We start from the raw sequence: 9664 nt of genomic DNA, 5'->3' as shown, positions 1-9664 counted from the left end.
GGCTTATTAAGTTGGAAATTACTTCCAACATTGCATTCTTCTCATACTTCATGTGTAACACGTTGAATGGAATGGTACTCGGTCTCAACATCTTATTACTGTGTAACACATCACCAAGGTAATTTATTATTTATGTGTCCAGGTAGTACGACCATATTCGTCGACAATGGTAAGGAAATACTTGTAACCATCCTAAGGATACCATGTTTCATCCAGAGTAAGATCAAATATGTAAGAATTCTGGTACGTTGACTAGTAGGAAATGGTAGTTTATGTTGTCAAGCTTGAGGACATATGGTGCAGTGATTAGGAGATCAGTCATGTGTATTATATTGCATTCAACTGTTTTGAGTTTATACAATGACAAATGCCCAAGCTTGTTATGCCAAATTTTAACATAAACAGCAGAATTACAATGAGAAATTAAAAGAATTGACGGAAACAAAAAGCAATATATTTGGATTCATATATAGTCCACTGATTGATTATCAAGGAGTGGTAGCCTCTTCATTGAAGGCCATTCCTTGTGTGGATACACATACATTTGAGACTAGAGATCTTCTTGTACAAGAAAATTACCACCCGGCCCGATCACGGAACTAGCGGCATTTAATCTATGATCCAACAAGAAGTTCGAGTCTTGATGAGTTCAACTAGTTTGAAACATGAAATCTCTACTTTGTTGAATTCTCCACAAATTCCATAAAGTTGAGAAAAAGTTCGCCTTGATGAACTTTTTCTTGTCATTTGAGCCTCCTTGTTCCTCACCAAAATCAAGTGTTTGCACATTAACCGGGAAGGGAACGGTCCTTATTTGCCACCACAACATGGATCTAGCCGTTACGCTCCTTACAGACATGAAGCCCAAGGCATGGAGAGACTACTGCCCAACTTATCCTCATTTTCTTCTCGATTGTAATTCCTATTAAAAATATTGCTCCATGAGCAAAAACACTTACCATAATGAATCCAATTTTGACAAACCAAAAATGTTATCTTCATTAAAATTTGACAGATTAGGAGTTGGTAGTTATCGATATATGGTTTAGGTTATTGTATTTTGCATTTTATGAATGTAAAACCACAACCAATATGCTCGTAAATGTAATCTATATATGTGCTGATTGATGTATTGAGATTTATATGTGGTAAAATTCTACACATATACATGGCCCGTATAAATGCTAGACACGCTGGCAACGACACCAAAAGGCGGTGCCCCCACTTCTGCCACGAGCAACCGCTATTTCTTCGTCTATGTAAAACCATATGAAAAAGGGATTCTTGGTGGTTGGTTCACTATCATCGTCTCCTTTAAAGTTTATCTCAAACGGGTTAAACGGTCCAATTTTTATTCGAATTAACTCGAACATGAAGGCAAGTATTCTCTTTTTCCATGAAAACCTCCCTTCAAATGTTAGGCACCCAAGAGGTCCCAGGTAGACACCATTCTCTATCCTCCTTGCCTGAAATTTAATTTCAAAATTACAAACATATTTTGGTAATCTCAGTCCTATACATCGGCAAAGCTAGCTTCTGGTACTAGTATTCGTCCAAAAAAATCTATACGTAGTTTAAATTTACTCGTTTTCGTACCCATTTTGGATTTTCATTATCAGAAAGACCGAAAAATATCAAATACTAAACTATATATCTAACAATTGTTTATATATCTAACAAAATCAAATTACTCTTTATTAACTTTCTTAAGTAAGATACAAAACCACTATAACTAATCTCATATAGGGATGGGATGTTTCATGGGTTGGGTAAAAGGGATAATGTTTAGTTGAAACAGAAACTGGTTTGCAGTTTGCCCCAAGTAACATCATAATATTCATCATCAAAAAGGAAATAAATAAATAAATGGAGAATGCTTACAGCTGCATCAAATCTTTGAACAGCAGTAATTGGAAAGTATTTACCACTTTTCAAACCTTTCTGCACAACATTAAACCACATTATTATTATTATTATTATTATTATTATTATTATTATTATCATAAGTAAAATGATACGAGCTTTAAAGACACAACCAAACCTCGGCTGTAAATATAAGCATTCAAGTTTCCAGGAGATTCGGATCCACCAAGAGTCTCACAAAACGTTGTCGGATCCAGTTTTGCCTTCTCAAGCACTTTGAAGGCCGACAGAATCTCTGTCGCTGGAACCTTTCTTGTCTTTGCAGCCTTCTTAAGAAGGTTTACACTCTCTTCAACTTCCTGAACAAACATTAACATATTTATATATTATTCTAACGAAATTCACACGAGTTCAAACTTCAAACCATGTGTACCTTATTTGGTGTTGATTGCAATTCATCTTCTTCGTCTTCAACCATGAGAGTTACAGGAGAGTTGATGTCTTTTCCATCACTCACGGCTTTGATCTTTGTTACCGGTGATCTCAAAGTGGTGGATTGTATGGGCTTAAGGTTGCAATGGAGAGAACGATTTGGTGGTCTGTGAGGTGAACTAAAACTCACCACAGATACGCATGGATAATTGGCGAGGGAAAACATAGTTTATTGATTTGGTCGGATATTGCCAGGATCACTCATTGTGGAGCAAATAGTTTTATGACCAACCAAATAATCCTCATCCCTTTATTAATCCGTCCTTTCCTTTAGCACACAAGTTTTTCTATATATATGCATATTTGGTCCTTGTGGTTTTGGTTGGCTTGCATATTTAGTAGGCGTGGAAATCCTTTTTGGTGACATTGGCATGTTTAACTTATAACCTAGTTAAATCTCACGAGAGGATATTTAGAGTGATTCACAATGGATCATCCGGACTATAATATCCCATAGTTGTTTAGAAAAGACTCAAATAAAACTCCAAGAAAGACTTGCTAAGAAGATAACTCTTGTTAGTCTTGCCCTATGCAGTCGATATCGATATATCACCGATATATCAGTGATATATCGGTTATCGGTCCTTGGCGATATATAAATCAGAATATCGATTCAGAATATCGGTACCGATAATATCAATGATATAGACCGATATTTAACCGATATTGGACTAATATTTGACCGATATATCATCGATGCTCCCGATATTAGTGTTTAAGTCTTAATTATCAACTTTTAGTGTTCATTGTTAGTGTTTTAAATCTTAATCAATTCTTACTTTGCTATGATTGTTAGTGTTTTGCAATTTGGAAAAGGTTACTTTGTTCATGGTAGGAGACTATACTGAATTATTAGTGTTAAATTGCTATATATATAACTTTTACATGATATTAAAATTAACGATATCTCACTGCGATAACCGATATCTTAGATATCGGTCCTTGACCGATATCCGGTATTTTTCCGCACTAACTGCTTAGGTCTTGCCACATGGGATGATCACCCTTGGGCAAGAGAGTAGAACTCTATTTTTTTTAAGGAAATGACAATGAAGGAATGTTTGACACATGACATTTTCACGTTAACTCCATTAACAAAACACTGTTATCTTCGTGAACTCAGTTTTGAAACACACATGAACGTCACGTGATCTCACACATGAGTCTGTCCATGAACGTTGGTGGTCTAATAAAAATAACAGGTGTTGGATAAATATTAATAAGACATATTTATAAAAGTTATGTGTTATGTGTTCGTATGCGAACTTTACATGCTATACTTGTTGCGCATTATGATATGCTACATGCCTACACACATGGTTGCAAGTACTCGGTCTAGGCGGAGAGTACTCGGGCGTGGTAAAATATAAAGAAACTAACTTTAAAAAAGTTATATATATCAGGTATCAAAAATCTACTAATATATATATATATATATATAATAAGTGAATATCAATATATATATATAAAGATACATCTTTAAATACTAAAGAATCTAAAATTTGAAAATATTAATTAAAAAATAATAGTCGTTCTTTAATGTTATAGATATATAAATTATGTTTAACTTTTTAAAGTCAAAATCGGCTCGAGTTGACCGACTAGATCCAATTGTGGTGGAGGTTGACTACTTTTGGTCGATTCCGAGTTACTAGGCAGAGTTAAAGAATGACGCATCGGCACCATATCTTATAGCGAGTACTCGGCGCCTAGTCAGGAATTTTACAACCATGTCTACACATAATATAGTTACATGGTGTGATACATGTTTACATACTACATATGTTATTTTATTAATTATTAAAATATTTTGTATAACAATAAACTAATCAGTGAAGATCATTTAGTAGGCTATTCATGAAAGTAATTATACTTAAGTTATGGTGCAATAGGTTACTAAACCCTTGGTTTTCTTCCCATTCTCTCTTGGCCATAAAACACAACACACACACATTCATCATTTTCTTTCTCTCAATGCGCAACACACACACTTTGTTCAAGGGTGGATCAAGAACAACACATAGGAAGGTTGTGTGGTTGATTTCTCTGCATACATCAAGTAAGTGCTTATGCCATGATCCATTATTTGTGTTCTTGAAATTGGGTTATGGTAAATCTAGTATCCAAGTCTCTATAAAACCTATTATAATGGTTAATTGGTCTATATGATCGATTAGGAACCCTAAATGTTGAATAGAACTCATTATTGTATAAGTTTTATTGATAACAGTTTGCTGTAAGATTCAAATTTGCTTTTTTTGAGGCCGTAACACGATAATAACAAAATCATTTTCATAGATTCTTGATCCTATGATGTATTACTTTGAGTCTAGTTTCCAGAAAGCTAAATTATGTGATATTTGGACGATCTATAAATAGTTTTTGATGAATTTACAAAAGCATGTGTCAAGGTTGTTACAGGGATTGATTCTTTGACCTTGATTCCCAACATCATAACTTCCTATTAACAAGTCCAAATAGGTTGGTTCCACTTATGGAACTTCATATTTTGAGTTAGCATTCTAACCCAATTGGAATTTCTTGATTCGGTTGAATATTTAATTTTAACCAAATCAAAACTTTATGTTGCGCATTGAAATAGCTACATGTACCTTTCTGTGGTAAATGAATTTTCATGATTATTGTGTGTATCGGAAAAATATAACAATTTTTTTTGTAGAAACCTAAGACATATAATATTCTGTGGTAAAATATTCATAATAAAAAATCTATGATTTGGATAGCTAACTAAATACGTCTTTGCATGTTAAAATCTACCATCACAAATCAGAATCTTAGTTGTAAGTCCCAAATCAGGATCTTTCAATGTGATATCAATAAACTCGTTGTTAGGCGGAAACTAACAACAAGGTGATTTAATATAAACGATGAATAAACACAAATCAACACATGATAGACTTCAAAACACACGTTATATTAACGTCAGATGCTTAAGCCCTTAACAAATGATTACAAGATGATAGGAATGCAAAACTCATAATCTCTCTAACCACACCAACCTCGTGAATGATCGACACCCATAATCACCTAATTACAATTAATATAGCACCAAACACACTACAGCCCAAGCCCAATACAAAAGCCCACCGAAAACAAGTGTTTTCGGTGTTACATGCTAACCAAAACCCAAGCCCAATAGATTATGTATAAACCATCAAGCCTAGCCCAACAATCTCTCCTTTGGTTTATAGCTTGATCTTCATTCGTGCTCCATCACTTCAGCATCAGCCTCTCGGTAAGCACCTGCCCATAAACCTGTACGAATAATTGATCCCACCATAGCTGTATACTCTTTTGCAGCTGGCTCATAAAGTGGTTCAGCTATAATATGAAAGCCGCTAAGAGTCTTGATGTCTTTTTCTCCAAACATCAAAAGGTCTCGTGGATCAACGATACGGTACTGACCATTCCTTAGCATATAATCACTGTAGAAATCTCACCATTATAAGTCTAAAACTTCATCTCATCAAGAGTACCCTCAGGAAATCTCTTAGTGATCGGAATTGACTTTACTTTGGCAGTTGGAGGCCACATAACGTTCAACATCGGTTTGTTTGTGTAGGGATCACGAACCCCTTTTGCCTTCTTCACAAACGAATCAGCAGTTGGCATGTCAGGAAATCCTTTCTCTACCTGTTTGCTCTAAAAGTTCGAGAACTTGGTCGCCTTTGGGTCATTATTTGGGTTGTGGAAAGGAACTTGTATCAAATCACTGAGATAAACTTTTGTCCACGACCCAAAATCCTTCATCTTCTTATAATATTCCTAATTCCCAGACTTACGCTTGACTCACCACATCTCTTTGTCGATATCATATCCCCACGACACAACTCTTGCACGATCACCATATTTATATTAAAACCCCTTTTGAAGCTCCAAGACAAACTTATCTGGATGATCGGAAGACACAACATTCTATTTGGAGTTTTTCATGATTAACGTCTTCTTTTTTATTCTTTCTACTTGTTCAACGGTCTTAGGTGGAGCAGTTAAATATTTCTCCAGTTGTGCGGAAATATCAATATTTGAAGCAGGACGCAAATTGAAAACACCAATATCAGACACTTCAAGAGCACCTTGCTCACCACCAACAGTTTCATCGTCGCTATCATCTGCTCCCTTAAACTCATTTCCAAACCGTTTAATGAGTCTTTGTTGTAGATCAAAGTACAGAGCAGTAAGACCACCCATGCTAGCTTGAAGTTCTTGAATCTTGGAGTCTTTGTCGGTGTTGCTGGCTTTAAGCTCTTGAATACGGACATCTTTAACCACAGAGTCTTGTTCGAGCTCAAAGACCCTGCGTTGTAAAGCATGGACATCAACGGGTTCGGGTTCTAAGGCAATACCTTTATCCTTATCTTGTAATAACTTGTCTTGCATAGAGAGAATGTGAGCAATCTTTTTAGAGGCACTGGAGCTTCCTTGACCAATCAGATCAAATGATCCCGAGGGTTCAGTAGTTGACTGGCGTGAGCTTCAAAATTAAATTCATCCTACTTTCGATGGTAATAATAAAGGAAATCTCATTTATTTGATAATGCGTTGTTATCTAGTTTAGATAAATAAACCATTGGAGGGTGGGCTTGGGCATTTAAAAGATGGAATAAGAGATAGAATGGGCTTAGGTCCATGGGTTTAAAGGAGTATAAATACCCCTTAAACCCTAAATCTTTCCATTTTTATCCATCTCTACACCTTCAAAAACACACACAAACACCCCCTATAATCCGAGCCAATATCCGAAGGTGAAAACCCGAGCTTGTTGGTGCTAGAACGTCATAACAAGCCAAAACCGACATCAAGCTTAGATCGGGTTCGTGAAACCGATTCTTTAAAGGTATGTTTTAGCAGAAACTTGTTCGTTTATGCTCGGTTCGTTTAATATTCTTAGATCTACACAAAAATGGTAAAAACAAATCAAACGAAATGATTCACAGTGCAATCCATTAACGTTTAATAGGTTAATCGATGGTATAAAGAACCGTATATGAACATCAACCGAATACCCCATTAAACACAAATATTTGGATGTTTGGGTGATCGGGGTTAGTAGGCGCTGTTAATACGAGTCCAATGACAACAAACTTGTGTTGTTTCATCGTGATTCAAAGGTTAATTGACAATCTGGGGATGGTTGATTGTTTTGTTCAGATCAATTTTGACCTTGAATCCTGAGTCAAATATTTGGATAAGACTGATGCTCATTCGTCATGATTGAACAAATCGCTGGTCATTCATTAGGCAATCATAACGAATGAGAATGCACGCGTAATAGAGGCCACGAATGGATTACTCATTCGTTATTCATCATTCGCCTTGATAAAGTGACGAATTTAGCCATTTGTTATAACGAAAGGAACCAGTCTTCATATTGAATGAGATTATAGATGGTATAGCGAATGATACTTAAACCAGAATTAAGATTTCTTAACGAATCAGACCATTCGTTATAACGAATGAAGTTGTTCGTCATAACGAATGAAGTTGTTCGTCATAACGAATGAGTTAGCAAATGTCATAGCGAATAAAATAATGTAAAAAATTCTAATGAAATTTGTGTTAAGGCAGTTAATGAAAATTTTTTTTTTCCAAGCTGACTTGGCAACTCGACCCCAGCCAGAGGCTCTGCCCCTTGGACCCTGCTAGGGGCTGCCGCATCTAGACCCCGCTGCGAGGGGCGCCGCCCCTGGACCCCCGTTCGTTGAGGGTTATAATAAACTAGAAATATGATATGGTTAGTGATAGTTAATTGATACGTGTAATTGTTATACATCTGCGCTCAGTTAAGGAAACGAGTTACCATTAACTCTGAAAGGAACCGAGCTCAGGTGGGTTTCTAGCCCCATTTCATTGTTATGTTTTCGGGGCTGTGTGCATACTTGTTGTGATTAGTTAATACACTTACTTTAAGTTGTAAGTGTATGCCTTCTTAATGTATATGAATGACGTATGTATGATATATGAATGTTTATGAATGATGTATGAATAATATATGGAAGTTATAGAAAGGGTTAAGTGTAAGTATTAAAGTAATAAATTAAATTATAATGAAGATAATGTATGGTTGTATGGTTGTATGCTTAAAGGGTTGCAACCCCTAATAATATCAAAGGGACTTATACGTTGAAGATGATTTTCCAAATAAACGAAAGATAAACAACGTATACGTACGTAAACGACAGATATGAACTTATATGTCATAAAGACTAAAAATAAGCAATTAATTAATAATGAAAGATAACGTTTAAAACGAAGATTTGATTTGATTAAATAATTAAATTTCATTTTTCTGATAAGGTTTTTAGTAAAGACTTATTAATGAGAATAAAATTTTGCCAAGCTGACATGCAGCTTAACCCCAGCCAAGGTCTCTGCCCCTGGACCCCCATATCTAGGGGTTACAATAACTTAGAAGTATGGTATAGTTAGAAGTAGTTAATATATACTATGATTAATACATAGTTAGCCATGCACAACTCAAGAAAGGCACAACAGTAAATTCAGAAAGGACTCGCTTGCAGGTGAGTTTCTAGCCCCATTTCCTTGTTATGTTTTCGGGATTGTGTGCATACTCGATGTGATTAGTTAATACACTTACCTTAAGTGGTAAGTGTATGATATGTAAATGTGTTATGAATGATGTATGCATGATATATGAATGTGTTATTAATGATCTCTGAATGATTTAGGAAATACATAATATATGAAAGTAATGAAATGAATGTATGATGGTATGGTTGCATGGAAGGAAGGGTACGGGACCCTAATAATATCCGAGGATGAAGGGTATCGGACCCTAATAATATCCGAGGATGGAAGGTACCGGACCCTAACAATATCCGGGGTATGTAGGGCGAAATGCTCTTTACAATGTAAGGATAGTTATGAATGTACTGTGTTAGTTAAAGAAAGAAAGTATGAAAGAATGAAAGTATGTATATATATGGAAGAATGATGAGCAGGTTAAGTATGTAATACGTACCTTCGGGCACGTATATGTGTATGTAAGGTTTGTTATCTAATTAACTAGAACTCACTTAGTGTAGCTGACTTTGAGTATGCACGCATGTGAATAGATTAAAGCAGCTGGCTTGAGGGAGACACATGGCATGAACTGAAGCGGTTGGCATCTGAAGAGGAACTGTCATGATGTTTATTTATGATGTTTTATGTGATGTTGTAAAGACAAGATACGAATGGTTTGTAATGAATGGTTAACTTATTTTTTTTCCGCAAAAGTTTTAATTAACTCTGATATCTAGAACTGTGCTTATGAGTAAATCCAACA

The 9664-nt window shown here is 35.5% G+C and overlaps 1 protein-coding gene across 1 annotated transcript; it reads right to left on the bottom strand.

Annotated features, from left to right (window-relative positions):
- Positions 1–681: 681 nt before the first annotated feature.
- Positions 682–2608, bottom strand: LOC143584396 (uncharacterized). The gene is given in 5 exon segments (XM_077066467.1): positions 682–1466; positions 1882–1941; positions 2042–2069; positions 2071–2222; positions 2297–2608. Coding segments are annotated over 5 exon segments (747 nt in total). The 5' UTR covers positions 2522–2608; the 3' UTR covers positions 682–1184.
- Positions 2609–9664: the final 7056 nt, after the last annotated feature.

The sequence above is a fragment of the Bidens hawaiensis genome, unplaced genomic scaffold, assembly GCF_021521415.1.
Source record: "Bidens hawaiensis isolate Kalapana, Puna unplaced genomic scaffold, B.hawaiensis_p1.1 tig00033112_1, whole genome shotgun sequence".
Classification (NCBI taxonomy): domain Eukaryota; kingdom Viridiplantae; phylum Streptophyta; class Magnoliopsida; order Asterales; family Asteraceae; genus Bidens; species Bidens hawaiensis.
Note: the sequence above shows the minus strand (reverse complement) of the source record. Positions and strands in the feature narration are given on the sequence as shown.